Below are 17,576 nucleotides of genomic sequence, written 5' to 3'. Positions count from 1 at the left end.
GCTCGGTTGCCGGGGGGGGGGGGGTGAAGATGAAACTGGAATTGAGGCTTAACGGGGCAGGTGTAGAGCTCACCTTTTCGTGTGACATATAAAGGGATAGTGTGGTAAAAAAATATGACCAGCCGCTTTAACGTAAGTCAAGTACCCTTCATGGTCTGGTGGACCTAGGTACACGCTACGACTCTAACCTGGGACATGTACTCGCTCTACCATTCGACCACGTCGTCCATTCGGGTATATGGGGTATGTAGTTTGATATTATGGTTAGCTTGAAGTGCTAGGGATCAATGTTAGCAAAGTAGACAAAGCAAGGTCATAGATTAAAAAGCTGGTTTGGATATTCAGGTAGAGCTTCCATATCATAGCAGATTAAAGAACAATTGTAATAGCATTAACACAGTGGAACATAATGGTAACAAATTCATGTTTACAAGCAGCAAATAACAAAATAATATGACGTAGGTTTCACGATTTTAACGCCACACATCGGAGTTTAGCTGCCATCTTCAAGCAGAGTCCCAACCTTATTTCTGGCAAGAAAAAAAAATCTATAAATAGACACAATATCAATTTTTAAAAACTTTACTTTATTGATCTTGTTTCACAATTTTAACAATACTTATAAAACCACATCACCTATAGACTTGAATAATATTAAATTCGAAAAATAAAGGTGTATTAAAACGTTATTTTCTTTATAGAATAGAACATGGCTATAATCTTATAAAAATATTTCTATAGTTAAGAACACTTTTGCAAATTTATCTAAAGGCATCCAAGACAAAGCCAACAAGAACTCACCTGTGTTTGTGTTTGTGTAGAACAAAGACCACCACCACGGACACTATAATAACAACAGCAGTCGACACAGAAAGAGAGATGGCTATGATGGATGATACTTTCATACCGGAATCTTCTTGGTTCGAGATCGTAATGGATAAAAGTTCACTGAGAAATAGTAGGTTTTGTTCTCAGCTATACACACATGTATATATATATATCTATCTATCTAGATATATATATATATATATATATATATATATATATATATATATATATATATTTATATTTATATTTATGTATGTATATATATGTATATATATATATATATATATATATATATATATATATATATATATATATATATATATATATATATATAACTGGGATGTGTTTGATTGTAATATTAGCGTGTTCGTTAAACTTACCCTGATCTATCATAAACAGTTGAAGTGGTAACATCACAACATTCACTGTTCACATACTCATACACACAGACTTTTTGCTGGCGATCGCAGCTGTAATTAGCCGGACATATACTCTCGATCAGACAAAAGTTGTCCGTTACATTATTTAAATATGCCACACCTGAAAGGACAATACGAAAAAAATGTTAGAAAACCTACCTTACGGGGTTTTTAATGGCAATTTATATTTATGAAATTACGAAAACGTTTTTAGAATTAGTATTTTTAAAGTGAATTATACTAACTTTAATGTAATAGATATCGTATTGTCGAATGTATTTTGAAGTGCTACCGCTTTTAAAAAATTGGGTCTAACAAATTGGCAGATATTGACAGCTTATTAAACAGTTTTTTTAAAGCAACGTGTTCTCATATGAGTATTTTAATTTACCTTTATCCAGAGATCTGTTGAAGTTTTCCTTCAGGTATGTTAAGCTGACATCCGGCAACTGTGACAGTGCGTCCAACACCTTTAGCATGTCGGACCTGACCAAAGACACATTGACCAACACGGAGCTATTGGTGAAGGCATTGATGATGACGTCATAGTCCACTATAATACTGCCTGGTCTGATGCATAAGGAGATAAAATGATTCTATCGTTAAAGCAAATATGTGTGATTAATTTTAAAATATTAACATTGAGAACAGAACACGAGAAACCTGATTGAAGAAAATTAAAAAGCAAATTAATTTGAATTAGTTTTAACAGTTTAATAACTGCATATTATAACTACAATCAATACAAATTCTATATCTGTTTTATTTAATTACACTGATTTCTTGTTGTAGGTATTGCAATAGTTATTGAATCTCATATATTAAAAAAAATGTTGCATTATGCTGCTTTGATAGGGATATTTAAAAGATTCTCACCTAAACTGCTTGATATCTATTTGAACAAAGTTTGTTACGTTTTCATATTGCTTAGCTAGCTGAAAAATATAATTTCACAAGGTTAAACTACACACAGCTGTGTTATGCTAAATTATGATATTATTTGCACCTAGTTAACATAAAAAACAAACACTTTGACCAAATGTGTTTACCAGTTTAGTATAGTTGTTGGCTGTTTCGTTGTACATTTCTGAATGTCTATCGTTGAGTTGGTCATTGAAAGATAGGTTAAACTCGATTGAAAAATTGATGCTAATAGGAATTGAGTCTGATACTGGAATATGAAATTGTTGACATATTAAATTATTTAAAATTATTTGAACTAGATGTAAATCTTTACTTCTTTTAATAAAATAAGAAGATGTTAACTCAAAATGATAGCAAATAATCAACACTATCAATAATGCGAACACAAACAGGCACACACACACACACAAATACACATATGTATATATATATATATATATATATATATATATATATATATATATATATATATATATATATATATATATATATACAGTATTCCTTAGATACTTCGTGATTCATTTACCGCGGCGTCTATACATTGGGGAATTATTATTATTTTTATTTGCTGTTCTCGTTTGTCTGTTTGTTTAAAAAATATATTACTTGTGAAAACCTTGAAAATGGCTATAAACGGTCTCAACCCTTTAAATTCTCTAGTGAATGTATGATAATGATGATAAAGATGATTATTTATGCACTTGCATGGTTTCATATGCACTTATTAATATTATACATACACTACTTCGCAGTTTTCATTAATCGCGGCTGATTCTGGATCTATTAAATTTTTTAACTAAGGGATTACTACACATATATATATATATATATATATATATATATATATATATATATATATATATATATATATATATATATATATATATATATATATAATATATTCATTTCGATGCATAGTTTAATTTTCCATTTATGGGACAGGGTATGAGCGAATTTTTAAATATTTGTATTATTCTTCGTTAGTGAATATTTCGTGATACGATATCTTGTCAAGTTTTTAGTTTTCTCTTATTAAAGTTTTTAATTTTTTTAATTCAGGGCTCTATTTTTGAATTCTCCAATCGATTTCGCCGCGTTTCCTGTTCATAACGTAAGTGTATTCTGATATTACATTAAAACGAAAACAAATATTCAGGTGTACTAGACATTGTTACAAAATCGGAATAACTTAAAGGTAGATGCTTACCATTTAGTAGCCTTGTCAAGGTTTTATTCTGAGTCGTATCTAAAGTTGCTGCTGTCTGTGTATCGATGCTGTTATAAGCTGTAGTGGGTAATTTGTTCGTGGCTAGAATTGTGGCCTCAGTAATGAGAGTAATTAAACGTGTCACGGTGTAGTTGGTTCTCAAAATAATATTTGTACTTTTAGCATATCCTGTAGACGGTGTGGTGTGGGAAGTTATTTTAGGAAATGTCAAAGGGGGGCTAGATAAAGGTGTCTTACTGGTGCTAGATGAAGTCTCAGTAACGCTAGATGAAGTTATCTCAGTGGGGCTAGATAAAGGTGTCTTACTGGTGCTAGATGAAGTCTCAGTAACGCTAGATGAAGTTATCTCAGTGGGGCTAGATAAAGGTGTCTTACTGGTGCTAGATGAAGTCTCAGTAACGCTAGATGAAGTTATCTCAGTGGGGCTGGATGAAGTTATCTCAGTGGGGCTAGATAAAGGTGTCTTACTGGTGCTAGATGAAGTCTCAGTAACGCTAGATGAAGTTATCTCAGTGGGGCTGGATGAAGTTATCTCAGTGGGGCTAGATAAAGGTGTCTTACTGGTGCTAGATGAAGTCTCAGTAACGCTAGATGAAGTTATCTCAGTGGGGCTGGATGAAGTTATCTCAGTGGGGCTAGATAAAGGTGTCTTACTGGTGCTAGATGAAGTCTCAGTAACGCTAGATGAAGTTATCTCAGTGGGGCTGGATGAAGTTATCTCAGTGGGGCTGGATAAAGGTGTCTTACTGGTGCTAGATGAAGTCTCAGTAACGCTAGATGAAGTTATCTCAGTGGGGCTGGATGAAGTTATCTCAGTGGGGCTAGATAAAGGTGTCTTACTGGTGCTAGATGAAGTCTCAGTAACGCTAGATGAAGTTATCTCAGTGGGGCTGGATGAAGTTATCTCAGTGGGGCTAGATAAAGGTGTCTTACTGGTGCTAGATGAAGTCTCAGTAACGCTAGATGAAGTTATCTCAGTGGGGCTGGATGAAGTTATCTCAGTGGGGCTAGATAAAGGTGTCTTACTGGTGCTAGATGAAGTCTCAGTAACGCTAGATGAAGTTATCTCAGTGGGGCTGGATGAAGTTATCTCAGTGGGGCTAGATAAAGGTGTCTTACTGGTGCTAGATGAAGTCTCAGTAACGCTAGATGAAGTTATCTCAGTGGGGCTGGATGAAGTTATCTCAGTGGGGCTAGATAAAGGTGTCTTACTGGTGCTAGATGAAGTCTCAGTAACGCTAGATGAAGTTATCTCAGTGGGGCTGGATGAAGTTATCTCAGTGGGGCTAGATAAAGGTGTCTTACTGGTGCTAGATGAAGTCTCAGTAACGCTAGATGAAGTTATCTCAGTGGGGCTGGATGAAGTTATCTCAGTGGGGCTAGATAAAGGTGTCTTACTGGTGCTAGATGAAGTCTCAGTAACGCTAGATGAAGTTATCTCAGTGGGGCTGGATGAAGTTATCTCAGTGGGGCTAGATAAAGGTGTCTTACTGGTGCTAGATGAAGTCTCAGTAACGCTAGATGAAGTTATCTCAGTGGGGCTGGATGAAGTTATCTCAGTGGGGCTAGATAAAGGTGTCTTACTGGTGCTAGATGAAGTCTCAGTAACGCTAGATGAAGTTATCTCAGTGGGGCTGGATGAAGTTATCTCAGTGGGGCTAGATAAAGGTGTCTTACTGGTGCTAGATGAAGTCTCAGTAACGCTAGATGAAGTTATCTCAGTGGGGCTAGATAAAGGTGTCTTACTGGTGCTAGATGAAGTCTCAGTAACGCTAGATGAAGTTATCTCAGTGGGGCTAGATGAAGTTATCGCAGTGGGGCTAGATGAAGTTATCTCAGTGGGGCTAGATGAAGTTATCTCAGTGGGGCTAGATGAAGTTATCTCAGTGGGGCTAGATGAAGTTATCTCAGTGGGGCTAGATGAAGTTATCTCAGCGGGGCTAGATGAAGTTATCTCAGTGGGGCTGGATGAAGTTATCTCAGTGGGGCTACATGAAGTTATCTCAGTGGGGCTAGATGAAGTTATCTCAGTGGGGCTAGATGAAGTTATCTCAGTGGGGCTAGATGAAGTTATCTCAGTGGGGCTAGATGAAGTTATCTCAGTGGGGCTAGATGAAGTTATCTCAGTGGGGCTAGTAATTTGTATAGAAGCTGGCATAACGGATGCTATTACAAGTGTAGTAAGTGTTACTGATGCTGTGTATTCCATCATGTTTTCAAAGCAGTAATCTTGTGCTGTCGTTGTGTAAATTGTATAACGCTGAAACAACAGAAAAATTGAACAGAAGATTTTTAATTAACTTTAACATATGATTTTTTTTTTATTTTTCAAGTGTTATTTTATATTTAACATCGTTTTTCTACATTAATAATTGATACATTTTTGTTCATTTTTTTTTGTTACAGTAAAGTTTGGGATTGAATGTGAAAATAGAGTTAATTACTTCATGTGTACACGAGAATCACTCAAATTTGTTAAAAAACTTACAAATTCGATGTAATACTGAGTAAGAGAGAGAGGGGGGAGAGAGAGAGAGAGAGAGAGAGAGAGAGAGAGAGAGAGAGAGAGAGAGAGAGAGAGAAGAGAAAGAAACAGTATAATTGCAAAATTAGGTTTTTAGATTCAAGTAGGAGTAAAAACGTTAAGTTCCCCCTAACAGTATTTCGATTATAATTTAAGTCCTCTATTCTAGATATATGTGAAGTTAAAAAAAAGGTCCTTTCTCTGTAATCGTTATCGAGTTCAGTCAGTATTAAAATAGACGATTTAAATAAAGAAATGCAGCATCAATGATTTTTAATGTTATTTAAACCGATATGATAAAAAGTGTTTAGACAATTCGTTAACAATGTTTATATTTTCAGATTTTATAAATATCTGTTCAATGTGTATGGAAAAATCAAAGGTTATAATATTAGGATTGCATTAATATCTGACTCTTAAAATAAATTTGTCAAGTTTTGAAGAAATCGACGTAACGAAATTCTGATGTACCTAGTCTAGAAATGCATATTTCGATAACTCACCTGAAGTATATATCTAAAGTGTCCGAATTTGGAACAATTAAAACACTTCAAAATATTGGAGTGAATTTTTTTTTTAAATCTCTTTTAATCGATGATAGTAGGCGTAATAATATAAGCTTCAACTCTGTTCTTAAATTACAACAGTTTCTGTCTTTCGTTGGCCGGTATATTTTTTAAAGAAACAAATGTGACATTTGATAGTTCTCAACCCACAAAAAAGTGTGTTTATGACGTTTCTATAGCGACCAAATCGGATGCTCTCTGTTATCTACAACTGCCGTTACTTCCTGTTTGGTTGTAGCCATTAGTTATGTTTGTGGTCCAAATAACGACACGCCTAAACGTGTTCGTTACTCCTTATAAAATGTTTATATAAGTTAGGCAACAAAATGAACAGAAAATAAGAATGATTGTTTGTGCCGCATTCCGAGAGAGATGAATGTCTTGATTTAAGCTTATGTTTATAGAACTTCTTATTGTGAAGATCTGAGAAAGTTGTGTGTATTGTGTTGGAATCTGATATAAAGAGAGCATATAAAATGTATTATATTCGACCTTTCTTTATATAAAGTTTATAGCATCCAATAAAAACGTATTATAATAGACAGCAGTACGGAAGAACAAATTATTATAGAGGGGTCTAATTAGAATTGGTGTTAAGAAAAAATGTTTTCATGTGTCTAGTAATGCAACGTACTGTGTATAACAAAAAGAAATATGTATGCCTACAGTGTTTCTTCCAGACTTTTTTCTCCGGGAATGGGGGGGGGGCTTACCCGGGGGCGGACACTGGTAAAAGTAAACGTTTTCTATATAAATTCCATTTCGTTCGAGGAGGGGGTAGGGCGGTAGACTTTCTCCGTAGCCCCCCCCCCCCACCCCAAAGTGTTGCCTGGAAGAAACTAAAAATACGTATTTAAAGTACTAACGTTGTTGCTAAAGACAAAGTAGATCTATGTGATTTATTTATATTTTTATTGTTATGCGTACAATCGTTTATACATGAATATATGAAGCATCAAACATACAACTACATTAGATATAATTTACACAATCACACTCATTGAATATCAAAGTATATAAAACACAATGTGTAAGGAAAACTATAGCTGTGTATGTCATTATTTTCCTAGCTACATTGGTTGAAGGATAAAATATATAAATGTGTCAGCATGTTTTTATAAATGTATGAAAAGCAGCTAATTCAAAATGACTTAATTAAAATTTACAGTTCTAAAACAGGTTATGATGGGTATTTAATTACAGACAAAGGTACGTTTTCAGGGTTCCAAAAATACAATACCCTGCCATGAAATATATACTAGTTGAATTAGCAAACCATTATTACAATCACTAAAATCAGATGAAAAAAATCCTGAATTAGCGCAGATCCTCTTTCAAATATACCCTTGGAATGTTGTAAGATTTCTGAAAGCAAATGGAACGTTAAATATTAGATTATTGCAATGACAAAATAAAAAGAGTCCCTCATAGCACTTGATAATTTGGATAATTTACAAAGCCTATCTATGTTTTCAGAAATCAGTAAATCCACAATTTAGTCACTGCTTGCATGAAATATATGGGAGGACTTACTTAATAGTTGTGTATGTAAATCACCCTATTACTTCAGCATTTACATAAACCCCAAAGTTTGCCGTCTCCCAAGATTAGTTTGGATTTGAGGTTGGAGAGGGGATAACGTTAGCAACAAAACCATCACCACTAGGGAGGAATTCAGAGTGGAAGAGGAGCCAGGAATGACTAGGCGTCTGCTGGGAGTAATGGTAGAAAAATGATCTGATATGACATAGTCTGGATGAGGAGGATATTGACGGTTGGTCCGAACTACCCCTATGGTCAAGCCGGGTACTGGACGGTGGGGTACGAGTTTACCCTGCGTTCAGTGAGGCGGAAGATAAGCCTGGTGAGGTTCGAAAGACAGAAGTGGCCGATACACGGCAATCAAACCGATATCTAAGCCAGTTAGTCGGAGTTTGCCGTGTTGAGGGTCTGCCTGGCTAATGGGAGACACATCTTGAGTCGGTGATGTTGTAAAGAAAGAAAAAAAAAGTATGTTGGTAAAGTCTGGTTTGTGCGGTAGGACTGAGCAGCTGGTGGTTACTGAAGCGTGTCTTTAATTGAAAACCAACGATTTTGATATTTATAACTGGAACCGAAGTGAGTAATTTGTTAATTAACAAACCCTCAACTCATATTTTAAACATATAGGCTACAGTGGGTTTTTTTTTTTTTTTGTATTTTAAGAGCCTCTAGAAAATATAAGAGGTTCTTTTTCTTGACATCTTTAGTTGCAAATATGTTTTTTTTTTCAGTTTTTAGACTTCGAATTTTAAAAATTCTATGTACTCACAGTACTAGAGGCGGTGTCTCTCCAGCCCTGCCCCCCAGTCCGTGACGTCATCTCTATGTCGTCATGACGCAGCGTGGTGCCGACTGCCGGGCGGGTCTCCTTCCTCTCATTCAATGTCCCCCACCGTCCCGACAAGCCATGGGAGGACCAGCCATCCCTGTCTGACCGCTGGCTGGCTCCGTGCGAGTATCCCTTGTTGTCCTGTCCCCCTCGCTTACTGCCCCTGGCACCTGAAGTTTGAATACAATTATACAGGTTTTAAAATCAGATTCTTTGTAAAGGCTTGCAAAAAAATTATTTTGGTTATGTCCCTTTACGCAGCGTAAAGTATTCCAACACGTTAGCTCCAAAGTGTGTAGCCGGCGTGGTCTAGAGGTAGAAAACTAGACAGCTAACAAGAAAGTCTCGAGTTCGAATCCGGGTTAGCAGTCTAGATTAACTTGACTTAGTGTCACTTACCTTCATAAAACTCCGGGTCTATTATAGCTTGACTTAATGCCACTGATCTTCATAAAATTCCGGGTCTAATATAGCCTGACTTAATGCCACTTACCTTCATAAAACTCCGGGTCTAATATAGCTTGACTTAATGCCACTTACCTTCATAAAACTCCGGGTCTATTATAGCGGACCTGCTGGAAGATTTATAAGCCATGGCCTGATGTTCGGTTGACTCCTGTTTGTCTGACTTTCTCTCTAAGTCATCTAGTTTCCCCTCTAAGTCATCTACTTTGCCGTCCATGTCATCTAACCCTTTCTTCGACCGAATCGTATCTCTCCTGAATATATCGCAATCATGAAATAAATGAATAACATATCTTTAAGAAAATTAATACGAAATACGTTAAGTTTAGTGATCGATTTTTACTTAATGTAATTATTTACCTTTACTTTGTTGTATTTTTAAAACCACATTACATAACTGTTATTGTGTATAATGATTGACTACATAATATTTGGCAGGGAGAGGACGATAACACAATCATGAAACAACTGCATACACACATCACTTTTCTATCTTTTGTTGGGTGTGCTAATGTAAACTGTAGAGCCTACCTTATTTTACAAAGCACAATGATGGTCAGTAAGATGACGGCGCATGCGCAGCCACAGCCAATGGCTAGGAAGATGATATCATTGGTCGATAGATCGTCGCTGGTCTTCTGCTTCTGGCACGTGACTTTAGCTTCCACACACCTGTTCAAAGATACAACATCAGACTACGTGAGTGTTTTCAAACAGCAGATTATTCTGCTTGTCACAACTAATTTATTGGACTTTGAAGTGTTTAACTTGTATCATTAGATTAGCATCCAGTCATGTATTAGCAATCAATAATTTAATTGATTTTAAGCCTGATTTTGAGCATACAGTGTGAAGATATGTCATTGTTTAAACAATTTTAAAAGTAATCCTAGACTTTAAATAAAACACGCTGAAAGTAATAAATTTAAAGTTATTTAAACTATAGTTGGTGATGTTTTTAAACACTTTTTTGCTGCATGGCGTCTATTTAACCAAAACAAAAGTAAAAAGTCCAAATCATATCTATAAGGAATAGCAAGTGTTAAACAAACATAAAGCAAACCAAAACAACATGAACAATGTTGTTGTAGTTTCTATCACGTGACGTACCTGCTGCATGTTGTTGAGTTGGTGACGTTGGAGCATTGTCTTGAGCAAATGTTGTAGATGAAGCATTCGTCCTTAAGCTCGGAGCTCACGTTTGTCAGAGCTAGAGGAGAATATCATGAGTTGCATTACTCAACCCACCATATAGACATATAAGGTAGAGGCGAATATCACGAGTTGCATTATTCAAACCAACATATAGACATATAAGCTAAAGGAGAATGTAATGAGTCGCATTACTCAACCCACCATATAGACATATAAGGTAGAGCAAAATATCATGAGTAACATTATTCAACACAACATACAGACATATAAGGTAGAGGAGAATATCATGAGTCGCATTACTCAACACAACATACAGACATATAAGCTAAAGGAGAATTTCATGAGTCGCATTACTCAACACAACATACAGACATATAAGGTAGAGAAAAATATCATGAGTCGCATTACTCAACACAACATACAGACATATAAGGTAGAGAAAAATATCATGAGTCGCATTACTCAACACAACATATAGACATATAAGGTAGAGAGTATCATGAGTCGAATTACTCAACCCAACATATAGACATATAAGCTAGAGGAGAATGTAATGAGTCGCATTACTCAACACAACATACAGACATATAAGGTAGAGAAAAATATCATGAGTCGCATTACTCAACACAACATACAGACATATAAGGTAGAGGAGAATATTATGAGTCGCATTATTCAACCCAACATATAGACATATAAGCTAGAGGCGAATATCACGAGTTGCATTACTCAACACAACATACAGACATATAAGGTACAGGTGAAATAGGTGAGCTCTACTTCATTTGTCCCCTGGAACTAGCTTAGAAGGGGTAACTTTACATGTAGGGAATTATAAAGTACCTTGATTTTTTGTGATAAGAGTCAGATATTTTGAACTGAGTAATATTTCAGCATTAGACAAAATTTTTCAAAAGCACTTAGGAACCTACCAAATATGTCAAGGGATACGACTCTAGTAATGTTAGTACACAAGACATGCAGAGTTCGTTCCCCTTTGTTTTCTCACCACACTACCAAGGTCACGGATATTCCCTATTCAGGACTTAACTAAATAACCTAATTACGTAATCAATGAAGAATTTAATGTTTAATTGTATTTTTTACGTATTATTCGAGATACTAGAACCAATAACCCCACCTCGAACCCCATCTTCGGCCTATAAAACATCTTCACTTCCTACAAGATAAATGATGTTGACAGTCTATAAAATTATAAGTAGAAGAATCTCACGTGAAAATACTTTATCAGTGTCATCATTGCAAGTGATATCTTAATAGAACTCGCATGGTCAAGAAATAAATCACACGATGTAGCTTTAGGAAAAAACGCATGTTTTAAGTGTTCTGTTTGTGTATTCACTATACCTGCTTCCACAGCCCCCTCGTATGTGTTATCCAGGTAAGTGATGTTCATCTGTGGGATGTTCTCCAGCTCTGCTCGAGCCTCATCTAGATCTGTTCTCAGTCTCGACGTGTCGATAGTGAAGTTGGTGGATGACGTCGCCTCCAACACAACATTGTAATCAATCAAAATGCTCCCTGGTCTGATGTTACATAAAAACCACAGCAGTAATTAAAACAACCAAGGTAAGTCAAATTAATTCAATTAATTTTACATGAAGTTACAAAAATAGATTAATAGCCTCTCTTCTCATGTTCTCTAGGTGAAAAGAGACTCTAAAATGAGGTTAAAATGTTTTGAGATTAATGTATAATTTAATCCTTGCATATAGCTGTTAAGTTTAATCAGTGGCGTAGCGAGGTCGGGTGTCACCCGGTGCGGCACTTAATGGTGTCACCCCCCCCCCAGAGGCGTAGCGACCCTTCCCGGGAACAAACTTTCAAATTTTCGATTTGCACCCCCCCCCCCTCAAACTCTCGATTTGCACCCCCCCCCCTCAAGTTTTTCTCTATATATTTTGCTATTTTTTGCCTATGTGTCACCCCCCTAAATGGTGTCACCCCCCTCTCGCTACGCCCCTGAGTTTAATACATGTGTGGTAATCTTTCTAAAATGTGTACAAATAGCTTACCGAAAATCTAAAATTTCAATTGTCTTGAAATTTGTGACATTTTCATAGGCGTGGCTTAGCTGGGGACAATACGAAGATATTAAGCAAAGGCGTATGCAGAGGAGATGTGGGAGAGGCGCACCCCCTGGGACAGATTTCAGGATAACGGCGCCTTTTTGGAGATTAATTCAAAAACACATTTAAACAACTTCCAGCTAAAAATATATTTCATAAGAATGCATAAAATTCATAAATTGAAACTGCAGTTATCAATTGTCTATTATATGTTTTGTAAATATCTTTTATTTTAATAATTCGCCGGGGTTAGATGCGGTCGGGCGGGGAGGGTATGAGGCTTGTTAGCTGGGGACAGAAACTCGTCAAGGAGAGGAAGCGTTAAAGTCAAACAACCACTGCCTGGTAAATCATTCAGAAAAATCGTGAAATGAAACCTGAAGTCGGACTTAAAGGGCAATATGTCGTACCACACGTTGACACGTCCTACCCGCGTTAGAAGAAATCACCTTCAATAATACGTTTAAAACGAAGAAGGAGAAAAAATACATCTTGACCCCCTAGTTGAGCGCTTGACAGAACCAGACGCCTTTTTGTCAAGTCAGTCCCCTTTAGCATCTGTACATCTACATCTACACCACAATACTTCACGGCTGTAGCTTTTACTTGAGAGTTTACGCTCAATTTGGCAGTTCGTCTCTGATATGAGATACCTTTTTTACTATCTTTGGATTTTAGGATCTCTGTCAGTCTTGTAATATTGAAAATATCAAATAAATGGCGCCTTTTTCTGGTCTTGCCGCTGCCCCGACCCCAAAAATCTGCGTATGCACGCCGTATGTAATTTTTGACTAAATAAGCTTAATAGTTGCGCATACTTTAACATAGTATAACTTTGAAACACATTTGGTATCCGAAAATTACTAATCATGGTGGGTTTTTTTCTATCTTGCAATATGTTTCAGTAATCTATTTTGAATTATAATTACTAACAATAAAATGTCAAGTTATCAACACAATGGTTCTGTGGTAGACCTAATAGATCTTCTGCTACATACTTTATATTTCAAAGTGTAACAAAAAAAACACTAGACAACTGTGATTTAAGTGGTGTTGTATTAGGGTAAGATTTAGCGAAATAAATACAACTTAAACACTGACCTTTAGAGAATAGAAAACAGATGTTTCATTAAACACTTCAGAATTCGTATCATTTAGATCAGCCACAAACTCTCGATCAATCTTTACGACTAATAAAAGCTTTAGTTCCGCTTGATCTAAGTGAGATGGAGAGTAAAACATGTTTTATTATAAGACAGCAGGCTTCCCAGTTGTATTTATAATGTTAGGCAAATCAAGTTTTTATCTCGATATTTAAAGTGTAAAATAATTTACATCAGGTTTAAAAAAAAAGCTTACATTTACTAATTTAATCAATGTGAATCGACGTTACAAGTTGACTTAAATTTAAACATCAAATCCATAATTTGTATGTTTCAAACATATATACTTAACACGATGTGCTAGTATAGTGCGAGTAAATATACATACTTTCTTAGTAACCGTGAGCAATATAAAGTTAATCATACAATGTCTATTACCGCCTGATTCACACGTTGTGTACTGATCTACTACACGTGTAAAATATGTGTACACTATTTAAGCCTAAGAACAATAGTAGAGAAAGATTATAGCAAGGGACTTCACTCTATCAGTGATTTGATTATTCAGTGCTGATAAATAAAGAGTCAAAATGGCTTTAAAAACATTAGTTGGCATACCTGTGTTATCAACTGGAATATCTTCAGTGGTGGTGCTGATTAAAGGTGTTACAACGGTGGTGGTGTTGATTAAAGGCGTGACAATGGTGATGGTGTTGATTACAGGTGTTACAACGGTGATGGTGTTGTTAGCATCAGAGGTTGATGGACTGGGTACGGCTACTGTACTTAAAGCAGGCTGTGTTGTGTTGTCTGGTGAGAGAGTGGTTGGCTGTGGTTGTGTTGTTGTGTTGTCTCTATCATCAACACTGGCAACTGATGCGTCACCACCACTAGCTACTGTTGAAGCACTGACACTGGCAGCTGTTGAAGCACTAACACTGGCAGCTGTTGAATCACTGACACTGGCAGCTAGTGAATCACTGACACTGGCAGCTGCTGAATCACTGACACTGGCAGCTGCTGAAGCACTGACACTGGCAGCTGCTGAAGCACTGACACTGGCAGCTGTTGAAGCACTGACACTGGCAGCTGTTGAATCACTGACACTGGCAGCTGGTGAATCACTGACACTGGCAGCTGTTGAATCACTGACACTGGCAGCTGTTGAATCACTGACACTGGCAGCTAGTGAAGCACTGACACTGGCAGCTGTTGAAGCACTAACACTGGCAGCTGTTGAATCACTGACACTGGCAGCTGTTGAATCACTGACACTGGCAGCTGTTGAATCACTGACACTGGCAGCTGTTGAATCACTGACACTGGCAGCTGGTGAAGCACTGACACTGGCAGCTGTTGAAGCACTGACACTGGCAGCTGTTGAATCACTGACACTGGCAGCTGCTGAAGCACTGACACTGGCAGCTAGTGAATCACTGACACTGGCAGCTGGTGAAGCACTGACACTGGCAGCTGTTGAAGCACTGACACTGGCAGCTGTTGAAGCACTGACACTAGCAGCTTGTGAAGCACTGGCACTAGCAGCTGTTGAATCACTGACACTGGCAGCTGTTGAATCACTGACACTGGCAGCTAGTGAAGCACTGACACTGGCAGCTGTTGAAGCACTAACACTGGCAGCTGTTGAATCACTGACACTGGCAGCTGGTGAAGCACTGACACTGGCAGCTGTTGAAGCACTGACACTGGCAGCTGTTGAATCACTGACACTGGCAGCTGTTGAATCACTGACACTGGCAGCTGTTGAAGCACTGACACTGGCAGCTGTTGAAGCACTGACACTGGCAGCTGTTGAAGCGCTGACACTGGCAGCTGTTGAATCACTGACACTGGCAGCTGTTGAAGCACTGACACTGGCAGCTGTTGAATCACTGACACTGGCAGCTGTTGAATCACTGACACTGGCAGCTGTTGAATCACTGACACTGGCAGCTGTTGAATCACTGACACTGGCAGCTGGTGAAGCACTGACACTAGCAGCTGTTGAAGCACTGACACTGGCAGCTTTTGAATTACTGACACTGGCAGCTGGTGAAACACTGACACTGGCAGCTGTTGAATCACTGACACTGGCAGCTGTTGAAGCACTGACACTGGCAGCTGTTGAAGCGCTGACACTGGCAGCTATTGAATCACTGACACTGGCAGCTGTTGAAGCACTGACACTGTCAGCTGTTGAATTACTGACACTGGCAGCTGTTGAATTACTGACACTGGCTAATGTTGTATCACCTACACTGGCTACTGTTGTATGATCAACACCAACACTGGTAACTGATTTATCATCAACAGCAACAGTGGTAACTGATTTATCATCAACAGCAACACTGGCAACTGATTTATCATCAATAGCAACACTGGCAACTGATTTATCATCAACACCAACACTGACACTGGCTAATGATTCATTTTTGTCATTCGCCAATGACGTCACATTGTCCGATATTTGATTCGCTAGTCCGAGTGTACACGTCACGTACCACGTGATGGACAAGAAGAGCACGTGCAAAGCAAATGACTTCATTTTGTTTTCTCTTTATAGTTCTGCTACAGTCATGTTTAAACTTTCAGGTTTTTCAATTTTCAATCCTGAAATCCTGTTTTAATGGTTCTCTTATGGTCTGAAAGTTGAAATGACACACTTTTTTTAGAGTTCTATTATTTGGTGCAGGGTATAATTTATTTAAAGACCGTAACAAAAGTTCTAAAGCTAACGCAATCAAAGGCTAAATCTAAATGTTAAAAACCCACTGAGATATATATTTCAATTTTTAAAGATAACCTCAGTGTAGGCAATACGGTGTAAAATAAAAACGTAGAAACATGAAGTTACATGATTCAGTCTATTAGATTCATGAAGGAGCGCATACCTGTTTCAGTTACTTTGGGACAGGCGGTGGTCGTGTTTTGCTGCCGTTAATTCGATCATTTAACCGGGTTGGATTCATGGCTGCTGCTAACTCGAGTAGGGGAACACTACTCAAACTTGAAGGTTCAGTTTAGTACTCTAACACAACGTTCTAAAACAATTGTGACATTACGCTCGCAGAAATTAATGTTAAAACTAATCATAAAGTTATGCCACAGAAACACACCCGAATTCAGGTTAGTTTATCTACCGTTTTCATTCTGATACATTCGGCCAACACATTTGTAATCAAACAAAAGCTAGTTACATGCTTGAAGCTGCATATGTCTCCAGGTTCTGGAGGCATATGCGATCATACGGTTGCATACAAACACTACTTACTTTGTGTTACCGAATTATAAGGACACATATGATCACACGCACGCTACATACAATCACTACTTACGTTTTGCTACCTGGCTATAAAGACATACGATTACACAGTTACATTCAATCACTACTTACGTTGTTTTACTAGGTTCTGAAGAAATATACGATCGTACTGTTACATACAATCACTGCTTACGTTGTTGTACCTGGCTATGAAGACACATACGATCATAGGTTACATATAATCGCTACTTACGTTATGCTACCTAGCTTTATCGAGACATGCGATCATACGGTTACATACAATAACTATTTACGTTGTGCTACCTTGCTATATGGAGACATACAATCATACGATTACATAAATCACTACTTAAGTTATGCTACCTTGCTATATGGAGACATACGATCATATGGTTACATACAATCACTACTTACGTTATGCTACCTTGCTATATGGAGACATACAATCATACGATTACATACAGTCACTACTTACGTTATGCTCCCGTTGATAACGTCTGTGTAAGCCTACGACAGGGATTAGATAATTATCTAGACCAAAGTAAACCTGTCGGTCACACCACGGAGCCTCGTATTGTCAGGCCCGTTGCCTATTTGGATTTTATCTTAACATATTCGGG

At 37.4% G+C, this 17,576-nt stretch overlaps 3 protein-coding genes and 1 long non-coding RNA gene across 4 annotated transcripts; all 4 read right to left on the bottom strand.

The window, feature by feature from the left end:
- Positions 1-128: 128 nt before the first annotated feature.
- LOC131943683 (uncharacterized) lies at positions 129-1,726 on the bottom strand. Its single transcript, XM_059303896.1, has 4 exons — positions 1,639-1,726; positions 1,209-1,368; positions 802-948; positions 129-530 (listed from the first exon to the last, which is right to left on the bottom strand). The coding sequence occupies exons 1-4, from the start codon at positions 1,724-1,726 to the stop codon at positions 494-496; spliced, it is 432 nt and encodes a 143-aa protein (XP_059159879.1). The 3' UTR covers positions 129-493.
- A 43-nt stretch (positions 1,727-1,769) lies between these two features.
- On the bottom strand, positions 1,770-2,369 carry LOC131943655 (uncharacterized). The gene is made up of 3 exons (XR_009386924.1): positions 2,297-2,369; positions 2,124-2,182; positions 1,770-1,817 (listed from the first exon to the last, which is right to left on the bottom strand). It is a non-coding gene; the product is annotated as an uncharacterized LOC131943655 (long non-coding RNA).
- Positions 2,370-3,304: 935 nt separating this feature from the next.
- Positions 3,305-5,611, bottom strand: LOC131943682 (uncharacterized). Its single transcript, XM_059303895.1, has one exon. It carries the CDS (start codon positions 5,609-5,611, stop codon positions 3,305-3,307), a length of 2,307 nt encoding a protein of 768 aa, XP_059159878.1.
- Positions 5,612-7,417: 1,806 nt separating this feature from the next.
- LOC131943680 (streptococcal hemagglutinin-like) lies at positions 7,418-16,010 on the bottom strand. Its single transcript, XM_059303894.1, has 10 exons — positions 15,961-16,010; positions 14,292-15,859; positions 13,672-13,787; positions 12,517-12,575; positions 11,849-12,027; positions 10,436-10,535; positions 9,857-9,997; positions 9,401-9,579; positions 8,801-9,030; positions 7,418-7,854 (listed from the first exon to the last, which is right to left on the bottom strand). Exons 1-10 carry the CDS (start codon positions 16,008-16,010, stop codon positions 7,807-7,809), a joined length of 2,670 nt encoding a protein of 889 aa, XP_059159877.1. The 3' UTR covers positions 7,418-7,806.
- Positions 16,011-17,576: the final 1,566 nt, after the last annotated feature.

This window comes from Physella acuta, unplaced genomic scaffold (assembly GCF_028476545.2).
Source record: "Physella acuta isolate Inbredline_101_S28 unplaced genomic scaffold, ASM2847654v3 ptg000464l, whole genome shotgun sequence".
Lineage (NCBI taxonomy): Eukaryota > Metazoa > Mollusca > Gastropoda > Physidae > Physella > Physella acuta.
The sequence above is the reverse complement of the archived record's forward strand: the minus strand, read 5'-3'. Positions and strand labels throughout refer to the sequence as shown.

What these genes read in the sequence shown, in the direction of transcription:
- LOC131943683 (XM_059303896.1), bottom strand. Translation starts at nt 1,726, where the DNA reads ATGCTAAAGGTGTTGGACGCACTGTCACAGTTGCCGGATGTCAGCTTA. An exon ending in CAACAGATCTCTGGATAAAG is followed by an intron (nt 1,369 to 1,638) that starts GTAAATTAAAAT and finishes TTGTCCTTTCAG; the next exon opens with GTGTGGCATATTTAAATAAT. An exon ending in CTACACAAACACAAACACAG is followed by an intron (nt 531 to 801) that starts GTGAGTTCTTGT and finishes TTTTCTTGCCAG; the next exon opens with AAATAAGGTTGGGACTCTGC.
- LOC131943682 (XM_059303895.1), bottom strand. Translation starts at nt 5,611, where the DNA reads ATGATGGAATACACAGCATCAGTAACACTTACTACACTTGTAATAGCA.
- LOC131943680 (XM_059303894.1), bottom strand. Translation starts at nt 16,010, where the DNA reads ATGATAAATCAGTTACCACTGTTGCTGTTGATGATAAATCAGTTACCA. An exon ending in ATTGTGCTTTGTAAAATAAG is followed by an intron (nt 9,580 to 9,856) that starts GTAGGCTCTACA and finishes CGATATATTCAG; the next exon opens with GAGAGATACGATTCGGTCGA. An exon ending in GAGACACCGCCTCTAGTACT is followed by an intron (nt 7,855 to 8,800) that starts GTGAGTACATAG and finishes ATTTGCTTTCAG; the next exon opens with AAATCTTACAACATTCCAAG.